The sequence below is a fragment of the Watersipora subatra genome, chromosome 5 (assembly GCF_963576615.1).
Source record: "Watersipora subatra chromosome 5, tzWatSuba1.1, whole genome shotgun sequence".
NCBI classification, from domain to species: domain Eukaryota; kingdom Metazoa; phylum Bryozoa; class Gymnolaemata; order Cheilostomatida; family Watersiporidae; genus Watersipora; species Watersipora subatra.
In genome coordinates this window covers 60153318-60180426 of record NC_088712.1, presented here as the reverse complement: position 1 = coordinate 60180426, position 27109 = coordinate 60153318, and the positions used below count along the sequence as shown (strand labels likewise).

General features: G+C 35.9%; 1 protein-coding gene across 1 annotated transcript; it reads right to left on the bottom strand.

Moving 5' to 3' along the window:
• LOC137396419 (T-cell immunomodulatory protein-like) lies at positions 1 to 25133 on the bottom strand. The gene is made up of 15 exons (XM_068082694.1): positions 24897 to 25133; positions 24045 to 24312; positions 23777 to 23860; positions 23196 to 23293; positions 22230 to 22276; positions 21441 to 21540; positions 20427 to 20536; positions 19391 to 19536; positions 13723 to 13864; positions 12845 to 12947; positions 11012 to 11058; positions 9818 to 10010; positions 7602 to 7689; positions 6461 to 6578; positions 1 to 926 (listed from the first exon to the last, which is right to left on the bottom strand). The coding sequence occupies exons 1-15, from the start codon at positions 25078 to 25080 to the stop codon at positions 867 to 869; spliced, it is 1788 nt and encodes a 595-aa protein (XP_067938795.1). The 5' UTR covers positions 25081 to 25133; the 3' UTR covers positions 1 to 866.
• Positions 25134 to 27109: the final 1976 nt, after the last annotated feature.

Genomic DNA, 27109 nt, shown 5'->3' with positions numbered 1-27109 from the left:
TGAGCACATTTTATTTCAGTAAGTGTGGTGTACGTATGTGTAGAATAGAAATCGTGACATATACAAAAGATTACCGGGTTCGTAAAACAAGAAAATGCAAGCATGGTTATTTATCATTCACATATTCCATGGTCATGTTGATGCTATGACCAAACATTCTGCTATTTATAATGTCTAGAAAGCTTTGGCAAGATATCTGCTTGGGCTAGAGCGACTTGTAATAATACTATTTGACTGTCTAAAAAAACAGGCTGCTTATTTGAGATAAAAGCTGCGTCAGGTAAAATAACTGGCAATAATTGAAGATCAGAGACAACAAATAGAGTGAAACAAAATTATCTGAAGTTTCCATTCAACCTCATGACTGACTTCATGCAGTAACTGAAACTTATTTTCTGCTCACCAACAATTAAAATTGACTGGTTGAAGACCAACTCACAGCCCCTGCATACAGAGAAAAGGACTACAACGGGGTAATGTGGCAGTACACTGAGCACCAACAGCAAAAAACAGTGAACATGCCACCTAAATTCTCACAGCAAACACTAATCTTTTTAGAGACACGTAAATAGAGTAGATAACTTCTTCTAACAACATGATCTCTGCTGCTCTTCACAAGATACTAATAAACTAAGAAAATAAACAAGAAAAGTGTAGTTTGAATAGCTAAAAAAAATTGCTGCACAAGTCAAGCGCATGCAAAGACAAAATTTACGATTAGTGTGGAGCAATAGAGAAGGAATATCTGGTTCACAAGTAGACAATAGAGTATAAATGTGAATACAATGTGAATACAATGTGAATACAATGCAATGTAATACATCAAGTGCGCTGAACCAGACTGATTGAGTGGAGGGAAGAGGTAGTTACATTGCACTGAAGTGGAACCTGTGAGACTCCTGAAGTTTGACTTGCCGGTCATGGTACTACAACATACAGAAGGCAACATCCTGCACCAACGTTTGAATATATAACAGGAAGCCATTGTTGCCAGGGAAAATAATAAAGCTAAAGCTGTAGAGCCTAGAGAAGAAAGTTGGAAATGACTAGCACCCAAGCAAGAGTGTCTCAGAATGAATTCAGCCATAAAAGAATACAGTTATTGGTGGAGCTTTTACGAAGAAGCAAAAATAATGGTACCAATCTATACCATGCTTATTCGAGAGCATGGTACAATCTAGACCAGGGTTGGCTCGGTTTAAACCGTTGGTTTAAACTGAGTGGTTTAAACCAGCCCGAAAAAATTCTCGGTTTTTTTCGGATTTTCCCGGAAAATTCTCGGAAAAAGCTCGGTTTTTATGGCTTTGTCATTATTTTTTGTGAAAAACATAATATTTTAAGCTCCTAGTGGCACATGTGCAGTAGAAATGCAATTATATGTCATTATCAGCTGTGGAAGTTTATCTAGGACACAGTAGTAAATTGATGGCAGAGCTCAAGTTGAAACTACATAAAATCCAAGCACAACAGTGAATAACTGAATTTCATCTTCAATTGGTTTTATCAAGTGATATGATGATCTTTTTACTGATGAAATATAAAAACCATGTGAAATATACTAATCCAATCATCGTCTCTAATAATGAATAAATACTTTCTCAAGTCTGGCCAGTGAGAAAGGATTGCTTATAATTAGAAATTAAAACAATAAAATCCTTTTGGGCAAAAGCTTCAAGTTTACAAACTAATATTTCATTTATTGGGCACAATCCAAAGTAGTTGGATTGTTAGAATTCAGTGTATCAAGCTTTTTGTGTTTTGGAAAGTTGAAGTTGTGCCTCAAATTTTCAACATGCTACACAAACAGGATCCCGTTTGGCAGTTTTTCCCTCGAACTGCAAATTTCAAAGGTTTTAAGGCAAAACGTAATAGGTGTGCTGTCGTAACGCGAGGTCAGACAGATAAGCTTAAAGCTCACGTAGCAAAATGTCAAGCTGAAAACACCAATTTAGACATTGATGCTAATATTCAGGTGATAGAAGTTGAGTCATCTGCCACGGCTCCAAACACTAGCAATGCATCTGCATTATGCTGTGCACTACACTACCATTCGACTAATCACTTGGATTAAAGTTCCTACTTATACATAGAGCTGTATGTGAAATATTCACTTTGTGATAAGATTTTTGCTCTGTATTTCATCAATCATGTTTGTTTTAAGACTCATTCTGAAATTTCCATGTTTTCGCTCTTTTTTCCCATAACAACTCCCACAGTACCATCTTTAACCGATGATTCCACACATGTATGTTCAATACTCAATCATGCAGCTATAGTAGGTGATGTTAATTAGACTTAATTGCAAAAACCTTGGTAAAATTATAAAAAACCATAAAAACCGGTTTAAACCATAAAAACCGGTTTAAACCAAAAAAACCTGGCTTTTTCATAAAAACCGTGGTTTTTTCCAACCCTGATCTAGACCCTTAAGGTTTAGAACCCCTGACCTGCAAACAACAGGCTTGGGTTTAATTCCCAAAAAAGGCCTCTGATGGTGACAGGAATGGCATTCGACCTTAAATTGCACTTTGCAACTGGGCATCCTTGCCATAGTCGAGGTTCCCTTGCCACTGAACTCAGACATGTCCATCCAAGATCGCAGAGACACTGTTTGTGTGAAAATGGCCCTTAAAACATGAGGAACATCTGCTTGCTGTAAGCTAAGCAGACATCATACCCCATCTTCAAGGCATTGCTCACACAGCTAACCCTACAGAGCCCCTTTCTATATACAGTTAGAAGTTGATCAACACACAAAGCTAATCTGTTCCAGTATTTGCTTTGTGTGCCGATACCAGTAAGATGGTGCATATAATCTCATAAGAATGTTTGTGCTGTTTACAGTCAAACCTTTACTTACAATCACCTCTTCTTACAAATTGTTGGACATATGAAAATTTACAATTTAAGAAATATGTGTCTCAACTTATGAAGTAATGTTCAAAATACGATGTGGGAAATTTCTCAAAACATTACAGTTTTCTATGTTAAGACAAGGAATAAGCAGAATTAAATAACAAGTGTAGAAGTAAAAATAATGATATGAACAAAATAAACTTAAACTATAATAATAATAAACTTAAACTATAAACTATATCTAGTATAAGTTATTCCATGTATTTCTATCATTCACTCTGTTGCCAAACTGTTGCTGTGCCTATAATGTGTCTCTAAGGTAAGGAACCAGAAAAACCGTTTTACTGCTTGTTACTTCATTAAGTTAGTTTGTATATATAGTACAGGTTTTCAAATACAGTCAAACATGGATAACTCGTCCACGGATAGCTCGAACACATGGTTAATTCAAACATTTCCTTTGGTCCGGTCCCACGTAATGATAAATTGCTATAGATAACTCGAACTCAACACTGTTAATTCGAACTGTTTTTTTGCCCAACAGTTACCGAAACGGTTGTTTTCGCTTTAGAAAATCACTTTATTCAAAGCCATAGAGGTAAACTTCATCTTTTCGTAATTCATAAGCGTCGTTATTACCACCATCGGCAAAATATTTTTGTCAACGACTTTTCTAAAAGTTTGGTGAAATTTGATTTATACTGCGATACGATGAATAGCACGGGCTAGCCGGGTCACGCGCGCAAGAATTTTCGCCACGCACATACAAAACAAAAATCGCATGTTGTTTTGCATGTGCGTGGCGAAAATCCTTGAGTGCGTGACTCGGCTAGCCCGTGATGAATAGTTTTCCGACGTTGATTCCGTGTTGAATCAACTTCGGAATGTTGAATGTTTAAAACGTCTTGAAAAATGTTGTAATTAAACGTATGCGTTGTCTGAGCTACAAAAAGCTATTCATCGTTTGACCTAAACACAGAATACGTGTGTACATTCAATAAGTATCTATTAAAAAAGCGTGAGTGATATAGAATGTACGTAAAACCTCGTGAAACTTCTAATTGAACTGCCTCGGAGTGTTGCTCTTAACGAATCCCAGGTAAAGTAAGATAATCTTTGCATAAACTTCAAGAAAAAACGGCAAAATTGATCGTGGGTAAAACCCCAAAAGAAAAAAATGTCTTTTCTTTTGAGCATTTCAACAACGATCAAGTTTTGCCAATGTCAATCTGAAAAACGTCCTGGCAATAACATCACCTCAAACAACAAACCAATCTCAAGTGATAGAAAAATCTCTATACTTTTTCATGAAAACGTTTTAAACTTTACATTAGAAGCATTTAATTTGAAACAAGCCATTTGTGCTTTTGATTTATATTATAGTTTGTATATGTACATGTATCTACTAATAAATAAGTAAATATATGGACTTGTGACAGTGCTCTGATAACTTGAATGCTCTGATAATTCGAACACTTGCTCGGTCCCTTGAAGTTCGAGTTATCCATGTTTGACTGTAGTTTATAAAGCGCATTTGTTTTAATGTTACATGTAATTACTTGAGCTACTCACAACTGTTTTAGGGTTCTAGAACCAATTAAATACATTGCCAATACCTTATATTCTTATAAGATTATTCGCTTTAACATATGAAGGTCTCGACACATGAAGCAATTTTCAGAACAGATCAATTAAGTATTGTATAAAAAAGGTTGAACTGTAACTTGTTACACAGACCAACACCATAATGATAACATAATGCCACATAGTATTAAAACAAATGCATTATATAAAACTTTGTAAAAGCTAAATGCAAAAACAAATTCTATGTCAAAAACTAAATTAAAAAATAATTTTATGGCTAAATGCCTCTACACTAAAGATGGACACTTCATTCGGAGCTAGGGTGATACAGGAGACAGACGGTGCTTAGATAGAGGTTGCGAATTAGTCTACCTTTGTATACGAAAACTCCAAATGTAGCTTATTTAAGTATATTTGATCTTCAAATTTAATTTACATCTATTTTATTTGTAACTAGTACCCTGACAGTCTTGAATGATGTGGGGGATTGTTAGGAGAGCTGAATAAAGCACAGGGAATAACTATGTGCACATCTATTCAACAAGTTCTAATATGATTGACTGGTGCAAATGCTGCTGCATCTGGTAATCAAGACGAATGCCATGAGTTCTACTCCTGAGCGACATAAACTTTTTTAGAACCTCAAACCATGGCTCCAGATGGACTGACAGACACAGCTTTTATAGTAAAGACTATATGAATGTCCGGTGTTGCACAGGTATTACAAAACAGCTTATAAACACTGGCAGGTAATTTAGTTGCCATCGGCCAAGTTTACTAAAAAAGCCGATGGCAAAATTTGCAAATTGGCTAATTTGAGTAACTTAAGCTAGTAACTTAAGCTAGTAACTTAATCCTGCCTAAATCTTTACTATAATAAAAGCCTCAAAGCCAGCTTGTAATCATTAGCATGGTGATCTCTAATGCAATCATGATTTTCAAGCGTGCTAGTAGTAACCAATAGTATTTTCGCAAATGCTTCAAGCTTGCATATGTTAACTATTGAAATGAGTATGTGCCTAATTATTCATTAGCATGGCCAGTTGGACACGTAGTCTAAAGAAAATTACACTTCTGGAGAACTGGAGGTTGCTCCATTTCAGTGCAAAGTATATTTTTATTCTTAAAACTGCATTGCCACAACTGGACATACAGACGAAAAACACTGAAATTTATATATATATAGATTATCACATTCAGCTTTTCCACTAATTTTTTGGGCTAGATTTCTTGGCATTCATAGTTGTTAAACTAAAATGGAACATATGAAATGCTGCTGAATATTATTTAAGCAACGTAAAACCTATGCAAGGTACTGATTAACAAATGAGCAATGTTTCAAAAAGTATTTTGGAAATCTCCCTGGAGGTCAAAATAAATATTTGCATTAATTTTAGGTCATATGCCAAAAGACTTGGATGCTGAGGTGATCACAATTCGAAATACAGTGCTGTGTATGGAGGCATTCATGCCCAGATAAAAAGGCAACACTCAGAGAGTATTGTTCAAGAATAAAAAGGCGTGACTATGCATGTACAACATAGCTGCATATACTAAATCTATACGGTATATCTATTTCTCAAAGTTTGTTGTCTATCGTCTGTTATCTGTTTTTGGTATGTCCAGCTATAGCTATTATTAAAATTAAAATCTTGGAATAAATAATCTGTATTATAGAAAATGTGATTTCGGATCCTCTCGTTCGCCAGTCAGACGCCGTATCTATTAGGCCGCAGAGACTGATATCATACGCTAGCCGATATATGTCGCTATATGGAAGCAAATACTCAATGGCTTTGCCTACTACGAAGAGTGATTGCAAAACGTCACGTACATGAATTGCTCTCATTAATAAGCTTACTCAAATTTTCCATTGGCAATGTGCCAGGCTAATAGCAAGTAGTAGGCAACTCTCATCACTTCTCCTTGTTTATACTTTATAAGCTGATTTTTAATACCTGGGCAACGCCGGGAAGCGCAGCTAGTTTTCAATAAAACTAAAAAGTATTTGTAGACCTACCTTCTCCTTGATGTGCAAGAGAGCTATGATGATGGCCACAAGAGCGCATAGTCCAAGTAACACAAGACCAGTTACTAAAACTAGCTGACTTGGTGTCACATAAAGATGCATAAGCCACCTGCAACATACAAGCACCTGCTCAGTTTGCCGAGTGTCAACATTTAAACAATACTCTGATCTCCTCGCAAAAGTTTAGAAGAATCCGATCAGCATTTTAGACTTAGTTTCCTCATCCAATGACAAATCAGCACAGAGCACAAATCAGCTAAGCTAAAGGAATTTACAAGCATCTGCTACACTCATCAAGTGACAGTGCATCAGCACTCTATTAGCTAGATCATTTAATGATGTCATTCAAGTACTTCTGCTCATTAAATGGCAGTGAAAAAAAAGTAGCTACTAGCCTTTAAAATTCATTCATAAAGCATCGATATGCAATGGGTCAACAGGAAAAGCTAATAATATAACAGACACTCTAGGTAAGGACGATGAAGACAGTCTGCACATATGCCTGCACTGGCTGAGTAAAGTGTATACAGTGCACCCCCTCATTATGATGTTCGTGTTTTATGGGTTTTTGTCCTTAGATGAGGAGCACAATGTTTTTTCATTCCCTTGTTATGACATTTTTTCGCTGATGTTTGACATCAGCAAAATGTCTCTCGAAATGCAAATTTGGCTGTTAGTAAACTTAATACGTTGGAATCACCAAGTCACTAAGGTTAATAAGCTATTTTATTACTAATTTTTAATAAGTATAGTACGTATATACAATTTCAATGTTTTTACCAAAGGGTATGTTTGCATTAAATAATTACTATACATAGGTTTCTATACCCCTCTATACAACATTTTCGCCTTACGATGCCTTTAACAGAATGAATTAATGTCATATGGCGGGGGTGCACTGTAGTTGTAAAATTATGTAGGCAATTGTATAACTGCTGACAGTTTATGACAGCCAGAAGTCCATTTTCATAAGACGACTAATTCATGGACACACAACTCCTTAAGAGTTTTGGCAGTTGTCAATTCAATGGCAATTTTGGTACAAGATGCCTAATGCAAACGTCATAGAACTGAACATGCATTGATTAAAACAGGAAGTTGAACCATGTGGAAATTGCTAGGAAATACTGACTGGCCAGGCTTGTCAGGAGGTTGTGGCACAACCACAAGATGAGAGTTTGGAACTATGGTCTTCCAGGTCTGCTTCCACTCTACTTGATCTGTATGAAACATTATAAAGAATACTTCAACTACTGTATCGGAGTTGTCTACGCTATGTACATTGGTTCTAGTTAGCTATTTTGTGTAAATACCTATACTTCCTGGTATTGCATCACCTTTACTAAGTTATTTGCTTTTATGCTCATGCGCTGTAATCTGTTGATCAGTTAGTGTTGGACTACCCACAAATATACTTGTTAAATATGTACCAATCAGTTAAGTTGAAGACAATTATAACTACATACATGCGTGGTTAGTTAAGTGGAATGAAAGCAAATAGAATAGGTCACAGAACTTTAACTAGATAATATTCAAATGTTTGTTGTTCGACAACTTGCATTATGCCGATGACACGGTGCTTATTTCCGAGTCAGCAGAGAAGTTACAAGAAATACTTGACAAAGTAGTTGAAAAGAGTGGAAAGAAAGGTTTGACGATAAACTGCAGGAAAACAGAATACATAGTTGCAAGCAAAAGACACTAAAGCCAAGGTTTAAATTATATATAGGAGAAGATCAGATTCAACAGGTTACTAAGTTCAACTACCTAGGAAGTATTATAATGGATGATGGAAAATGTGACTCAGAAATTTAAAAAATAGGAATGGTAAAAGATGCCTTTCAGAAATTGGAAAAGCTAATAAAAGACAGAAAGGTGTCTACAGGCGCCAAGCTAAGAGTGCTTGAATGTTATGTATACTCCCTCCTTACATATGGACGTTAGTGTTGGACAATTTCAATTAAGATGGAATTATGACTGGAAACAGTGGAAGAATGGTTCCTAAGGTAAATGTTTAGAATATCTGTGACGAATCACATCCCAAATATAGAAGTATTCAGAAGAGCAGAGAGGGAAAGGAACTTAATAAAACAATCTGGACAAGACGGCGTTTTTTTGGGCACGTGATGCAATAGGAGGGTCTAGAGAGCTTGACAGTAACAGAAAGAATATAAAAAAATGGAGCAGGGACAGAAAGCAACTGACCTACTTGGGAAGCCTAACCAAATGGATGGCAGCTCAACTATCAGAAAGAGGGAGAGGGAGAAAGCAGAGGCATTGGAGCAAGCATTGTTGAAAAGAACAAGAGATAGGAATTGGTGAAGAACTATGATTGCCTACATCCTCACAGGACATGGTACTTAGAGAGAGAGAGAAAAAAACAATTTTAAACTCGAGTTCATGATAAAGCATCTATCTGGCAAAACCATAACACCATGATTACAAAAACTAGCAGTATTAATGGATCTACTAGCAATCGACATATCATAATGGTGAAGATAGCCTCAGTCCCCATAGTTATACTGAGAACGTCGAGAGTTTCACTCACCAATGTTACCAGCCTTACACCTTTAGCTGGGTAAAAGCGCCGCAAAAACAACCGAAAATCGTGTAATTTGTTTTTGAAAATTTAATAAAATCGGTATTCTATGAACATACATAGCTCAAACTGAAATTTATTTCTATTAATAAAAACCTTTTGTACATAAACATTCATTTACATGTGTACTACTACAAAAAAGGTGCGACTATGTACAATTGTTTATGTATGAAGTGCTTGGAAGCATTCCTTTCGACAGAGTCTAACGCCACAGCGTAGCCAACACCAGCAGCATCGTCATCATCTGAGCTACCATAACGATTACTTTTCTCTGCATATTCAAAGTTTTCAGGGTTGACATCACTGCCATCATCTGGATTATTATCATACTGATCAAACAAAAGATCACTAACAATCGCAGGATTAAATAAATTTATATTTTTCCGTTTTGAACGTGGAGCTGTATGTTGACTGGTTTTCCAACATCCATTTTTTCAAAGGAGTCGCAATTTCTTTAGCTTTTAGCGCAAAGCAATGCCTTTCAGATGGTCGGTTTATATTATAATTCATCGACTAACATCTTGTCGATAATATTTAAGTCTTACTAGCATTTATATCCTTTGTTTATTGTTACTAGGCGACAGCTTTATAAACATCTACCGAAAGTGACATAAAAGTCGTTTCCCCATGGAACCGATAAACGACATTTTGGACATTTTCCCAGCCAAAGGATTAAGGTTACACCAATGCTATGAACATTGAAGGCATATAACTGTGTTTCTGCTAATAAGAAACCATGCGTATTTAACCTTTCTGTCTCACAATGCCGACTGTAAGACTATCTACAAAGTTAGGAGTAGTTCCAAGGCCAAATTGTACATAAGGCAGCTGAAGGGCCCCGTTAGAAGACTGGGAGAGTTGGGTTGCAGTGCCCAAGGCGGAACTGCCATCTGGATTGGTTGAGCTGTACGCTATTGTCGGACCTACTATGTTGCCATACGTCTGAAAAATATATACTTGAGTTAATAAAATTCTGATAGATTTGGTGAAGGCTATTTTATTTTGTTACAAAAATTTTAGAATTAGAAAGTTATGAGTGTCTATATGTCTAATGTATATGTGTCTATATGTCTATGTGTCTAATAGTGTCTATATGTCTAATGTATATGTGTCTATATGTCTATGTGTCTAATAGTGTCTATATGTCTAATGTATATGTGTCTATATGTCTATGTGTCTAATAGTGTCTATATGTCTAATGTATATGTGTCTATGTCTATGTGTCTAATAGTGTCTATACGTCTAATGTATATGTGTCTATATGTCTAATAGTGTCTATATGTCTAATGTATATGTGTCTATATGTCTATGTGTCTAATAGTGTCTATATGTCTAATAAGTTTTAGAAAACAGAAGATAGTGTGGATTACAGTATTTATGTGTTTAGCACCCTAAAACAATAAAGCATTTCTAAATTGTTAATATATTTCAAGGTTTCTTCACAACATAAATTATTACCAAGATTAAAATATCACTTAAATGTGACATGACATGTAAAAATAGGCAAGTTACAGCTTTAAAGGTGACCAGTCAAATGCAGTTGGACATAAACAAAACCAGTAACCATAACCGTAACCATAACAAAATGTTATGGTGTAACAATGCAGCTAACTATTTGTGGACAGCAACTGCTAGCTCGTCATATATTTAAAGAATGCAAAAACAAAGGGTTTAGAATGCATTCATATGTCTTTAAACAATTCAATTCTACACATTTTAATAACCCAACTACTTTGATTATTTTTTTATAACGTTGTCAATACTTTGGTCTCAGTAAACGTTTAGCGACGCTAGACCAAAACTTTCTGTCAAAAGAATGAAACAGACTTGTAATAGGCCTAGCGCTAGAACCTTACCTAGCTGATGAACTCAGGTTATGTGCGGCAAGCATAGTTATTTACCTCATTGATGAGCTAAGGCTAAAGAAATATCACAGCACTCACCTTGCTACAGCCGGAGTTTTTTTCATAAGGACACAGGCCACTGCCAACTGCAAAACCAACAAACTATTAACAACAAAGAGATTTACTTTTTGCAATGGCGATGACAACCAAGTGTGGCTATGAACTGATTGACCTGGTTGTTTATGGTAAGTTTTAGCATGCAACCAAAGTCTTCAGCTTGTACTACCAGGTCACAATGTTAAATAGAGTTTACGTGATCTCGGCATTAATAATGGCAAATGACTGGAGCACGATGCACCACGTTTCTACAAAGTAATAGATGACAAAGATTTAGTTTGTCGAAAGCAAAGTTGTACGAAAGCAAATTGGAGTGAATGAACAATCATCCAGCGATGTAGATCTTCGGCTAAAGTGCCTCAAACTGAGTTGATTGATGCATGATCGACATACTCTGTACAAAAAACAGTGGCGAGAATTTTCGAAGAACCTGCACCGATTGGAAAGGTCAGTGTCTTTTTGCGTTCACGATCAGTACTCTAGCGGCGAATGAGTAACAACCAAATATCGATTACACACCTTTCAATAAATGGAATACGCAATAAACATTTGTTTACTTCCATGCTTATTCTTTACAAACTTGGAATTGTCTTCTATATGCCCTTTTATTGATAAACTTGGAGTTATCCTCGAAATTAAAATTAGGCAGTCGGTGTGCTGAACACGTAGGAATAACGAAGATGCTGATATGGTATTCACCGAAATCCCTCCCACAACGCCTGAAAGAGATACGATGCTCGCTCTTTCTTAGCTCAGCGTTATTCGTTATAAGGGATAGTGGAAACGAAACCGGAAACAAATGAATAATACAAATTTAGCTGACGGCAAATTAATGTTTAGTAAAATACATACTAAAACTTAGCTTCAAGTACTTGATTAGTAAGCTAATTTCATTTAAATCAAATTCATATATTTATATTATACGTCTGCCTCAAAGGTAAGAACACCCTATGGTATGTACTACAAATAGTACATTGTAATGTTATATTTTATTGCAGATCATAACCACTAAATACACTGAATACACCAAAGTTACTGTAGGTTAACATGTAGTTACTAAGGTTAACATATGACTATTTTTACTAATTTTCAATATGTACAGTATGTATATAAAATTTTTAATGATTTTTAGCAGGGGAGTTTGCATTAGATAATAACTATGGGTTTATATACCCCTCTATACGACATTTTGGCCTTACAATGCCAACACTAGAATGAATTAAAATCGTATTGTGAGTAGAGTCCACTGTAGATTATACTGTCAACAGAACTTTCCTAACTCGGATATCACTAACCGTGTTGTATCCCAATAAAGACCAAAACTATCATATTGTTCCTTAGAATTATGGAAGAGGCAATAGAAATCCGAATGTCTATCTTTTACCCAATCACACCTAACACCTAAGTGCAGAGAATTGAGAGCATCCGAAACAATATCATACCAACCATTAAGATGAATCATATCTCTAATATCGAACTTCTATTACAGCATAGACTGGGCTCTACAAACACTACAAACTTTATGCCAATGATCGTTAGCCATGCTTAAACTGACATCTGCAAATAAGTGCATCGATTGACACACCGTGCCTGACCGAGTCGACTGCTAAAGAGCTACTCATTCTTAGAATATGTATGACTTGAGAACAGATGCCGACAGCACACTCAAACACTCACACCAACTAGACCAGTATAAACAGGCTGACGTTGCACATTAAGGAGATGCTAGCTAAATGACAAACCGTCCTATAACCAGTTGACAAGCCTTCAATAACACAACAAACGTTGAGAGAACCTATGGAATAATTAATATACCTTTTACGGAGACAAAGCAGGATTGCTTAGCGATGTCATTGATGAGTAAATGAAGTTCACCACCAGCAGCGGCATTAGAATTGCAGAGAACATCCAGACGCCCCTAGACAGAAACATAAATACACCTTATGTTTGCCATCAGCCAGAAACACACATACAGTAAAATGTACCTTGTTTGCCATCAGCCAGAAACACACATACAGTGAAATGTACCTTATGTTTGCTATCGGCCAGAAACACGAATACAGTGAAATGTACCTTATGTTTGCCATTAGTCAGAAATACAAACACAGTGGAATGTACCTTATGTTTGCCATCAGCCAGAAACACACATACAGTAAAATGTACCTTATGTTTGCCATCAGCCAGAAACACACATACAGTAAAATGTACCTTATGTTTGCCATCAGCCAGAAACACACATACAGTAAAATGTACCTTATGTTTGCCATCAGCCAGAAACACACATACAGTAAAATGTACCTTATGTTTGCCATCAGCCAGAAACCCACATACAGTAAAATGTACCTTATGTTTGCCATCAGCCAGAAACCCACATACAGTAAAATGTACCTTATGTTTGCCATCAGCCAGAAACACAAATACAGTGGAATGTACCTTATGTTTGCCATTAGTCAGAAACACAAATGCAGGGGAATGTACCTTATGTTTGCCATTAGTCAGAAACACAAATGCAGCGGAACGTACCTTATATTTACCTCAGTATGAAAATGTTCAATAGCCTTTCCTCCTATCCTATTTTTTGTCAAAACAAACCAAATCAGCCCAACCTTCACCTGCACATTCTAACTAGCAACCTAGCCTTGCTAACACTGTCTTCCAGAGGCTAACATAGGCTAAGATATGATGGTTCTTACATCATGCTGGATGTCAAAGAATGCGACTTGGCTGATGTTGTATTCAACAGGAAGCCAATCCCACTGAATAGAGAAAATTCTAGTATCGGGTAAACAAGCTCCATCGCATTCCACATTGTGAAGTATAAAAGGCCTCAAGTTCCTGCAAAAGAGTGAGTGAGCTCGGAAAGCTACTCAATGCTTGAGCTCCATGGAATGAAAGCGTAAGTCACAGGACGGCGTTGTTAAAATTATATGTATAAATTTTTTATTGACCCAGGCAGTCCGATGCCATGAGAGATTGTCATGTGCAATCAGTGTGTGCACAATTATTCCGTGATGTTGCAAGGTGGTCATGTGGTGCAGTTGCTAGTGTGTCTGGCTGGTAAGCTAGATATTTGAGTTCAATTACCATGAAATGCATTTTTTCCCAGCCTCTAAACGTGCCTTCGAACAGACAGATGAAGAGACACAGCTCGTATTATAGTAAAAATATACTATAGTACAAATGTTTTTTGTTATGAGCTCAAAACTGAAATGAGAAGACAGAAATCAATGAGTTGAACAAAAGTGTTTTACAAGTTGGTAAACTTATAGTATTGCGGAAGAGTCGAGATAGTGAATTGAAGGTTGTAGCAACAGAAACTTTATAAATTGAAACATGATGTTGGAGGTAGTACGTCGGTGTCAAGGAATAAAAAATGAAACCGATACCTTTTTCGATGTTTTCTAATAAGCTCCTGAACAACAGCTTCAACTGACCACTTCACAACTGTTGGTGAAATGCTCAACCACAGTAGTCAGCCTCCTTAGTTTAGAAAGGAGATAGTTTAAACTAGTTTAAAGGATAATTCTATCACCACAGAAGACGAATTCTATGATTTTATGTTATGGCTAGCCACTTTTTGTAAATTAGAATGCAATATACTTAATGATAATATGACAGATAATGGCCATGTTAGATTCTAGCGAGTTTGATATAGCCATGTACCCCACAATGGACAAGCTGATTACTGTACTGTATATTTAAGCTTATGCAGATGACCTTTAATAAATGTATTTCAGGTATTTTACCTACTAGAAATTCCCGTCATACAGCCCACTACCAAAGTGATATTGGAAAAAAGAAAGGGTACTGATGGCTGAGAAATGCAATATTAGCATTCAAATGGCACTGCAGTGCAATAGGATAACTGCAATGGTAGCTGTAATGTACTGGGTGTTATTATGGACAACAAACAGCAATAATGAAAGGGAAGAATTATATGTTTATATCTTTCCCCCTGCAATAGGAGAAATGCAATATTAGAAGTAAAATGCACTGATATTATTAGAATAACCAATATTATTAATATAGTAATACAGTAATAGTAGACTAGAAATTCCCCTGTCATACAGCCCACGACTTGATAATGGAATAAGTGATAACGGAAAAAATAAATGGCAGTGCTGGTTGTTGAAAAAGTAGTTGTCAGCAGGAATTTACAGAGTATAGTGTAAATGAAAGTTGTTCGAGATGACATAAAATAAATTTGATGGAGCACGACTTTAAAAAGGTGCAAATAACAATTTCAACAAATATAGAAAAGTTAGATAAGTTCAGCATTCTGTTAAAGTTCACGCAATCTACTCTCCTCTCTTTTACGTTGTAGGATTTGGTCATTGATAGCTAATCGAGTGATGCGCTCCCTAGCGAAGTTGTTAACAAGTAAGTCATTAATGTTTCGAACTCGAGAGAGAGCAACAAACGATATTTCAGCGGTCATTTCGTGGTGTCCTATATCAATGACAGCCTTAGCCATGGTAAGACCTTGACTCTTGTGCATTGTCAAACGCCATGATAGATCGAGAGCAATGCCTGTACGGCTAAGAGTGACATGGCCAGCAGTCCAAGTACATTTGATAGGTGTAACTGGAAAACTGTAGGGAAAAGCTGTAGGGCTAACCTACTGTAATGTATGTAATTTAACAACAACAATAAGGAAATATGTTTATTACAACTTTGAAATGCAAAATTAGAAGTAAAATGGCAAGCTACTATGTACTATACACAGTGTGAAAGTTGGTTGTGTTGAATGTAGAATGGTTTTGATAGCGATCTTTAACAGAAAGCAAGTATGAGTGTTCACGCGTCTGGAAGTTTTCTACAAACTGCAGCAAAATAAAAAAATGTTCTCGTCATAAAGGGGCATTGTAGTTCAGCCCTAGCTTGTACATAAGTTGTAAAGAATTTCGGCTACCGTTTTAAATAATTTAATGAAACCTTCGGTGATTGGACAAAAAAACATAGGCTGATAAACTGTGTACCACAATTTCGTACCTTTAAATCGTTCTACGCCTCAAACGATCTACATTTATTACAGAAACCTTCGGATAAATTTGATTACAAGTAAACAATGCCATAGACTGGTGAAATGAGCACGGTTTTCTCGTGAAATACGCACTGCTAAATAGTTCTACTATCTGTCGAATGGCTTTATTGGCGTATCCTAGGCCGGTCTTAACTTTTATTAAACCAAGCTTTTCAAGCGCTTTGTGGCGATTTTCGGCCAAATTAATCTGTCTATTTGTGTATAATCCGATCAGATGGGTAAGTTTTAAGGGACTGTCAACAATTTACAAAGACTTGGTAACATATTTAAATAGGCTTATATGTGTTTTGTGTCGTTAATTATACTTTAACGACTTTACAAAACGATGGTTAAAATTGTTGATAAGATTTCAAAACAAGGGTTTGCGACGTTGTTGATGAATAATTTTCATAAGTTGTGTGCACATGCATTTATCATAAAAACTCTCAAACTTCGCTCCGCTCCTATGGTCGTGGGAAAACCAATGCACAACGTTGTTTACATTTCAAAACGACAAAGCTAACAATATCAAGAAGTTGTGATATTTATATAGATTTTTAGAAAATCTATATAACAAAAGTATTTAGAAAGAATAATAACAGTAACATATTGCCCATCATCAATGTTGTTAGTGTGACTAACACTTCAATAGTCATCCAAACTTATAATTAAATATTGTAATAATCTCATAAGAATCGTTAGAAAAAAATATCATCGTCATTTCCTTTACTTTCACTGCTTTGGACATGAGTTAGAATACCAAAGTACTCAGAAGTGTCCAAAATGTCAGTTAATTTGAAATCGGCAAAAAAGAAACGATTATATTTCAGTACTTCTACGTTAATTACAGAAACCTTCAGCAATTCGACAATGCTATAGACTGGTGAAATGTGCACGTTATTTTTTCATGAAATGCGCACGACTTAATGGTTCTATTCTCTGTCACTCGGCGTTTCATTGGCTGGTCTTAATTTTAATAAAAATAAGGCTTGGCAAGTTTTAATAACGATTTTCGGCCAAATTAATCTGTCTATTTGTGTATAATCCGATCAGATAGGTAAGTTTTAAGATATTGTCGACAATTTACAAAGACTTGGTAACATATTTAAATAGGTTTTTATGTGTTTTGTATCGTTATTATACTTAAACGACTCCATTGAAAAATGGTTAAATTTGTTGGTGAGATTTCGGTACAATGGTTTGCGACGTTGTTGATGAATAATCTTTGTGAGTTGTGTGCACATGCATTTATCATAAAACTCTTAAACATTCGCTCCGCTCGTGTTTGGTCGTGGGACAATCCATGGATTCACACATGCATTTTAAAATAAAACATTCAGATATTTCATTGAATGCTAATATTAGTAATATATAGTGAATATATCGTAAAACTAGTTGAATGCCGGCATTGCACGGGTAATAAAAACAGCTTATAAACAGTGGCAGGTAATATACGTAGTTGCCATCAGCTAATTTGAGTAAGCTAGTATTCGTGTTGCTAAACTCACTAATACAAGACATAAAAGCAAACTTTAGTGACAACCCATATAATGACTATCTGTCCAATGAATCCATTGTATCCCATGTATATGGCGCCTTACAGTGCCTCGCGTTGCGCGTTCACAACTCGAGTTGTACAACTCGAGTTGCACAACTCGAGTTGTGAACACGCAACGCGACTTTTCAAAAGTAAGGTGCAATATATTGGTATTACGGTAGCATAAATGTAGATCTGGTTATACTAGCAATGGTACATCAGTAGGCACCCGTTAGCTAATAGAAATTAAACTATGTATGTACTGTAAAACTAGAACTAAATGGCGAATTATAGTGTGCCGAATTTGCAACTCGAGTTGTACAACTCGAGTTGTGTAACTCGAGTTGTACAACTCGAGTTGCAAACTCGAGTTGTGTAAATATAACTCGAGTTGTGCAACTCGAGTTGCACAACTCGAGTTAATCAAAACCCAAGCCGAGTTCTTTCAACAACAACTCGAGTTCAACAACTCGGCTTGAGAACATCTCATCTCATCGTTTCATTTTCTCTAGCTATATGGAATTTATTTTGATGCATCATTAAACGCCGTTGAAATAATTTCTATGTTCATTTTCGGTGTTCATTCAGTTTCTTGTTAGGTTCTAGAGAGATAACTCTTTTTTCATTTGAAAAAGAAATGGCCCAGCTCCCACATAGATTGTTTTTTAGTTTGCTTTTTACATTCTACAATTGTTTTTGTCTCGTTATATTTATAGAAACAAATATGCGCAAATATCGCCAACATATATAATTTAAATGTGTATATATATACTTAAATTATTATTATTAAATTTCTGTAAATGTTCTGTAAATGAGACACCCCAATTACTCACTTTGCTTTCTTTACGAACCCGTGTTAGTTTTGCGTAATACAACTCGAGTTCGTCAAAAACTCAGGCCGAGTTGTACAACACGGCAACTCGAGTTGTACAACTCGAGTTGCGAACACGCAACGCGAGGCACTGTAAGGCGCCATACATGTAGCTTAATGGGTTAGCTTGTCGCCTTGTAAATGGGAGGTTCTGAGATCAAATCCTCTGTGATGCAGATTTTTCATTTCTAGATTTTGATCACTATAACTGGGCACAGTGATGAATATATAAAAGAACAACAAACAAACCCTGAGATAGATACTAATGTTTTCCCACAATAGTAAATAACATACTCAGAATTGTTTTGTCGAGTCACTACTCATAACGAATGTTGTAGTCTGTTACTGAAAGAGCCAGTTACAGCCAACTAGTTGCACTAGTCACAACTAAATTATGGCTTCACAAAAACTAGGAGAACCCAATTCTGTTATCAAGAAATAGAGGATTGTGCATTTAATATGTCATACTAGTACACAGGCATATGTGCTGATATAATTATATCTGATAAATGTGTGCACAATTACTGCACATTAAAGCAAGGTGGTCGAGTGGCACAGATGATAGTGTGCTTGGCTGAGGTGTCTAATATCCGAGTTCGATTCCCGTGCCATGTGATCTTTTTTTCTAACACTCTTACCGTCATTGCAGACGGACAAACAAGGCTCTTATTATAGTAAACATTAAAATTTTTAAAAGCTTTAAACTCATGCTAATGTAGTTATATTTTTTAGAATTTTGAACATAGCTTTAGGTACTGTTGAGTAGAGAATCTAATTTAGATTACGGAACAGCTCAATATTTATAACAGCAAATGATTCTAAAACTGCACAGTTAGGTATAGTACAGCCATTGGATTGGATGTTACAGGCGCTGTCAACTGCTGTCATTTACAGCAATTGCATATTTCTGGAAAGTATAGCGAAGCTTACCCAGTTGCTTTTTCCATGAGGGTGACCAGCAAGTCTGAAAATCCATCATTGTCCACGTCACCACCTCTCAGCCAGTCATCTTGAGGGTTAATAACCCAGTCAGTACTCAAATCGAGCAACTTGCGCCACCTGTCTTTCAAGCTGTCCTACACAACATATAAGATAGGCAAAGCGCTATCATCATCTGACATATAAAGCTTGTCGAGAAGTATGTACAAAAGTAATGTAATAATTTGATAACATTATTTTAATACCAAAGGCTATAGCAAAGGTTTAAAAATGTTATCGGTAATGTCTCGCTAGTTTGTGACTTACCTTTCGCGGTTTCAGTCCTTCATAATTGAAAAATAAAAAATGTTGAAAATTAATTAAAAGACCATTAAAAATTTAGAATACATAAATAATCCATAAAAGGCATCTACAAACATGTGACCTCTTTCTCACAAAGAACCCAGTTAATCACAAGTACGAATATTCAGACAGATAAAGTTTAAACTACTCCCGTACTACGTAAGTACATTCTCTGGTTTAAAATACCAGGACTGAAGCTGAAATGTAAATTGAAAGTTAATAAAGTTTACTACAATTTGCTTACTAACTACATAAGAAATAAATACAATATGTTTAGAAAACTGTTTGTGTGTTCTGGTGTTAAAATTACCTCATTCATACACAGAAAAAAATTATTTTCTATTTCACATATTTTTACTTGTAAGGGATGCCGGTCCCCATTGACCATGAAAAGTGAAGGCTTACTGTACATGTGAGACTTGTAGGGAAGTGTTTACTGTGTTAGATCAAGAGCTTTACAAACTTCAGTAGGAATTTTCAATAAGAATAACTACAAAGCTATATAAGATGCTATCGGTAAATAGCGCTGACAGGGAGATATATAATTTTGGCTAAAGCCCCAGTAAAAGCAGGTGCCTATATTACATTAGAGCATGTTGGTATTAATCCACTGATTACCCGATATTTCTAGCTAAGCTATAGGACATAGCCGTAGTCAGTCCTAGAAGGGCTGTATATAAATTACCTTACAGCCACCCTTAAACCAGATGTTCAGGACCTTCCCATCCATAACATAGATAGTAGTAACACCGTCTAAAGTTAGGCTTGTCAGCATGTCTATGTAAGAGTCAGCATCTAAAATCAATCGTTAAACTGCACAGCATTCAGCTTCTGAGTGGCGAACAAAGTCAAGAAGAATTTTACAGTTGTCATAAAGCTAGAGATCTTGTTGATGCTGTATATGGCTAGCCAAGGTATCATAGCTTGACATGAAATTATAACTGCAAAAACTAAGCATAGTGCCAGGCAGATAAGAATAATTTTGTAGCTCAGGAGAGCAAAGGGAGGTATTGTAGTCACATATTGTAAGGCATGATATTGTAGCTGCACAGAACTTAATGATAATAATGCAAAGGCCAGCTTAAAACACTGGTTAGACTCAACCTGCAAAGTCAAGGATTATGGAGGGATGTCTCACTAAAACAAATGAACTGAGGACTCTCTCAAAAAAAGATTTGTAGTACATTACCACATCTAACTAGTAATAACCGTACTAGTAATAACCGTTCTAGTAAGAACCGTACTAGTAATAACCGTATTAGTAATAACCGTACTAGTAATAACTGCACAAGTAATAACCGGACTAGTAATAATCGTACTAGTAATAACCGCACAAGTAATAACCGTACTAGTAATAGTCATACTAGTAATAACTGTACTAGTAATCTCAGTACTAGTAGTAGCATAATATAATCATAATCGTGTAAGTTTCGCAGGATACCATTACCATAATAGATGTAAATATGTAAATAATGGTTAATTATATAGACAAATCCAAACACACTATAGATCTAGCTTGACAATATTTTACCAATAAACTACGTATACATGTAAGTTTCAATATCTAGTATCATTTTATTAGGGAGTAGCAGAGTTTGCCCAGACGATAATTTGCATAGTATAATATTATTTCTACGGTTTTACATTTGTTATACAATAAAAGAATAATAAAAGATTTACTTGTAGCTAGAATACTCACCGTAGTCTATAAAAGAAGTTTTGCCAATAAATGAGCTTTCCTTTTCTGCATTTTTCATCCACTCAACAGTGCAATCCATTTGCCAGTTTATCATCCCATCCTACAGAAGACAACAAGTGAAACAGGAAAACTTGAGGAAGTAATAGAACTGCCAAAGTTGTTAGATACAACATACTTACAAAAATAATTTAATTTTGAATTGCTAAGCCAAATGAAATTTAAAAATGCTAAAACACTTTGGATTCGGTATGAGATGCTATGGTCTGGTATGAGATGCTATGGTCTGGTATGCTCACAAGGGTGACACAAAATGATTTAGCATCATGGAAGCCATATACTATTGGTATAGAGCCAGGAATTGGCATCAACAATATTTCTCTCTCAAAAAAAACTCCAAGCAAAAAGAACGCTAGTTTTTTATTACTGGAGAGAGTTCCTCTCGCGTAGTGCCAGATCCAGACAAACTGACATCCTCGGTCTGCTGCAGTGGCTAACCGAAAAATAAGTTTATCTATTCCCACCTTTGAGTGTGGCTACAGCACACCTTCTAGGAAGTCTAGTCAGACTATTTGTTGGGTACATTACTCCGTTATAACAAGATGGTCAAATTGGCTACCAAGTCAAAGCTGGTTTAGTCACCAGCAACCATACCCATGATGCGGGTTGTTCCGGCACTCATGGTTATCCGATAGCAAATATAAGTACCTGACATGTGGCATCGAGAATAAGGTGGACTAAATCAACGAATAAAATGTAACATTGATGAAGCAGACTGTCTGTCCAACCTACCTTGTTGAGAAAGATTGCGATTCCTTTCTCGGTCGTCAGAGCCACATCTATAAAATATGCTGAGAGATGTCTACTATATAAGCTTCTGAAAAATTCACTAAAACTAAACTGCAGCTGACATGAAATACATCACAGTCGCCAAAAATGTGAAGCAATAGATTAGTCCCTCAGAAAGCAAAGTTTTGATGTAAAACTATCACTATCCCTGAGCAAACTAGATTTAGTCTGAGGTTCATTTACCAATTTTCTAATTTAGAAAATTCTGCAAAGTTTTGATGTAAAACTATCACTATCCCTGAGCAAACAAGATTTAGTCTGAGGTTAATTTACCAATTTTCTAATTTAGAAAATTCAGTAAATTCTAATCATTTTAACCGCGATGAAGTTGTTGATTTTAATCTTGAAACATCTTGGCTGTCAGATCAGTTCAAACACCAAAAACGGTTGTAAATGATAGAAAGATCTACTAAAGGTTTGTGAAAGTTCATCTTTAACAGAAAATGAGCAATAATTATTATATAGGTAGCCTTGTCATCATGATAGCTGCATAAAGTTTTCAAGTTTAACATGAATACAGAAAGGATTAAAGAAAGACATTAGCCTAAGTACCCATTTACATCTACATTGGGTGCTATATTGTGTTATACATGTATACTGACAAGCAATAGTCAATCCCTACTACAGGGGGTAACTTCCTTCATACTAATCACAAAATAAGCGCAACAGGAAAAGTTAAAGAAACAAATCCATTTTATTTAGCCAACCTTTTGGCAGCAATTTTGGCATCTAAAAATCACAAATTCAGTAAAAGAAATTTTCTAGTATATCAAGCAGTGCATAATTTTGTATTTGATAGAATGTGGTGCCATAGAATATCATACAAATCAATAGCCTGAGACCCATGAGGAAGATTTCGGTATAATTACATTTCGTAAAGTGAGCTAGCATAGAGAAGGTATATCACACCTGCGGAGAGATCTTGATTGAGGTCGACAAACGCACTAGAGTGGGAGGGTAGAAGCTTCGTCTCCGATAAATCAGTGATAACTTTCTCACTGAAATTCCTAAAAGAACCGTTCATTTTCATGACTCTTGCAATGCATACCTAATGCAAACTCTAAAATAGGCAACAAGCTGTATTGCTCAAAAACTGCATCTATTAAACACAACTTGCTCTATTAATTAATTTTTTCCTTCAAGATTTTTACAAAGAAGTTACAAATTTCCTTGTAATAATGTGTAAGGAGAAACTTGTCATTTCTTCCTCACACATGATCACAATGGAGAAATATGTTCATGGCAGTTTTGGACATTAGATACAAAGGTTTCATAAACCAACACTAAATCGCAATCTCTCTCAACAAGGTAGGTTGAACTGACAGTCTACCTCATGGTCTAAAGCAAAGTTTTTCTTCAATGTGAAATTGTCTTGCGAAATGCCAAACTCGATAAAACTCAAGAAATTTGAGAGTTTTTTTCAGTGAAATCAATTGTTAAGCTACACCAGAGGATGTAAACATGAAGGAGATTAAGGATATTAATACAACCTGCCATCAGGCTCATACTCCAGCAGAATAAAAGTTTCGTCTGAACTGATGAAAAGTATATCCGGCCTCATATTCCCATTATAGCTGAAGGAACAAAAAAACTCAGCAGTTGTAACTGAACCGTCATATGGTGGACACTAAGTGTTTGCATGTCATGTCTTTGAAGTGAATATTTAATCAGGTAACATAAAGACAACCACAATAAATGTAAAAGCAGTAAGTAAATTAAGAGTATTAAAATTTATTTAAACTTTCATTAAAAGCATACTCAAGGATGAAAGGCTCTCCAATGCTTTCATTTACTGCATTTTGACAATTGTAGTGAACAAGGGTTGATGGACTTCCAATGCACAGCTCTATCGAGTAGAGGTCATCTTGAGGTTGTTCGTATACGAGAAGGAAGTCAGTGGCTAAATCGCCGTTAAAATCACCGGGTACAACAGTTTGTAGATTGGCTGTTCTATTGACACTAAGAAGCTGAAGAATTGGTGTGCCAGTTTTCTCATCACCGCCATAGAAAACTTGCAGGGCCTGGTCTACAATTAGTGTCAGACTTGAGAGCTGTCATAACACAAACAGTCTAGGTAGTTTCCATAAATATAGTATATTTACAAAGACTTTGACCATTTTTATTAAAGTACAAAATTAAAAGCATTGCACAATCTAAACTCTATAAGTTCTACCACAAAAATTGGTGGGAATGAACAAGTAGAAAAACAGTAGTTTGTTGTATCAAGTCAAGCAGGTTTGGTAACACATAATTTCCATCGCAAAACAAATATAATTCAGTCATCCAGAACATTGAACATTTTTAAACTTTCGCTTTTACATACGTGGTCTACAACTTTGTGGTAGCATAATGCTTTATGCAATAAATACTATTAAAATTAAACAAACTTTGCTACTTTCTTACTCTTAAAAACATGGTACTTAATTTAAAGTCCCTCATAGATAATTGCTTGTTTGTCAGATAAAGTCCACTGAGAGGTATAAAATAATCATGGTATCGTTAACATGGCTATGTGCATTAAATGACATTGAAACTAATACTAATTTAATGCTTAAAAACAAATGAGAATCAACAAATAAATTATAAGCAAAATAACAAATATGGTGATACCTGCAATTGAAACCATGAGCAGATCGGTTGTTTTGTCAGAATTCACGTCTGCAAAGGCAGCAATCCTTACATAATTATGCTCTTTAAATTGGTTTGTTGGTGCTGGTTGAAACGGCTGATGTGTTTGTGAAGCGTTTATACAAATAAATATAAATGTGGTTAATAGCGTCAGAATGACTACCATGGTTTTTTCCTGTTTACACTTTGTGAAAACTTATTTACTCCATCGAGACGGAAGCGGATATCTGACCTAGTGGGTTGACCTCACAAAAGGAACTGTAACCATTGCGAAGCTTTTTAAGCGCCCCCTTACGATAGGCCGTTTTAGCGAAACAACTATGTGCATTTCTAAATAAATCTACGCGCGTTTGTTGTAGTCTGGCAACTAGCTGCGCTTATCGTAGTCTGGCAACACGTATAAAAAAGTTATTGTCATTCCAAAGGTGCGTTTCAAAAGATAATTGAGATGTACGTTGTGGCGCCTTTTTAAATCTTAAATTGGCTTTTGAATGATTACCACACATTTAAAGTATATTGCATTGCAATGGGCTGATACAATGTCGATGAGTTTAGCTGGATGTTCTAAAAACATTGAAAATGCTTGTCGAATTTTTACTACAGTCACTGATAGATTTTTTACACGAAGTTTGTTTCAACAAAATTTTTTATTTGTGGTAGTCTTTTCGCTGTAACTTCCTGTAATCGATCAAGGTACAGTTGCTCAAGTTTATAGACATTTGCTAATAAAAGCTTCCCTACTGCTCAGCAGAATGCAGCCTCTCCAAAAGTAGAAATGAGGTTTTGTCGACACAAAGAAGGTACCAAGTTTTGACTGCTAGTAGTTATTTGGTGCTAGAACACGTTTTGATTCATTTCACAAGCTATAATGAAAAAATAACTTATAAGTAAGTCATTCACTGTATAGTCAGGTTGAACTAGTGGGTTGAACTAGCTGTGCAACTGTCAAGGGAGAAATTTGATTTAATTAATATATGAACATCTCTTTGTCAAGCGAAAAATGTTTTAATTTATATATATTTAATCTTTTTAGCAGTAGTAATAATATAATATGAAATGTATTGTTTTTGCGTGTTTCCTTTGAGTGTAATAGTACAATGGTTCTATGCGTAATGGTTAGCTTTGAGTTCTGGACCTTGAGTTCTGGAGATCTGGACCTTGAGTTCGATTTCTTTCAAGACAAATTCTGACCGCAGACACAGTGGCACATCTGCCCCACAAAAATCAGACTTGCTATTAAGCAAAATTGAAACAACTCAATCAATAGAGATAGGCACTACTATAGTTCTCCTTGAAATTGTTTTGACAGGTTGCCTCTGTTGCAATAATGAGCCCAAGTATCAATGCTCACAAGTAGTATTGAGATTGCGAGGCCTATAACTGTCTGTAATTAATTATCTTATAACCAACAATAATACACCAGTGGTTTGTTTTTAAGTGTCTGTAAACTCTATTTCCTTTAGAAAATCAAAAATAACAATTATTCTGTCAATACTCACTAGCCAAAACAAAAATAACAATACGCTTATATACTTAGCCCTATTAGTTGTGGCCTTTCTAGGTTCAATAATTACGTGTGTCTACGATGCGTGTAGTGAGGCAGGAGTTGGCAGGCTTCTGTTTGCAGGAGTTAAATAAACTCTTCTCTCAGAGCTTTTTAGTTTTCTGGCTTTCCACCTTTTTGGGTGAATTGTATCTGCTGTGTGTTTCCTTCTCGAGGCGTTGATCCTCTGCAAGCTGTTTGCTGCAGACTTCTTTCTTTATGCGGCCTCTTTTGCTGCTTGGTTTGCTGCCAGCTTCTCACTCTCTGGCTCGCTGCCAGTTCCTGTCTCTCTAGCTCGCTGCCAGTTTCTGTCTGCTTTGGCTTGCTGCCAGCTCCTTATATACTTATTCTCGGACCTATTTTTTTAGTGTCTTCGATGTCAACCGGGATTCTTTTCTGACGTGATATGTGACGTCTTGACAGCTGGAATCTTATGGGATTCCATGATGATGCGCTGCGCCCATGAATTAAACTAAGTATAATTTGTACAAGATTGGCCATAACCTGAAAACCGTCTATAGCTGATTTGTAAAAGGTGGATTGTGCTACAATACTCATCCTGAGACAGTTATAATTATCTATCTTACATAAGGCAAAAGAGATATTCATATTTCATGCTATACATTCTATAGTCATTACATCAATTTTGTTT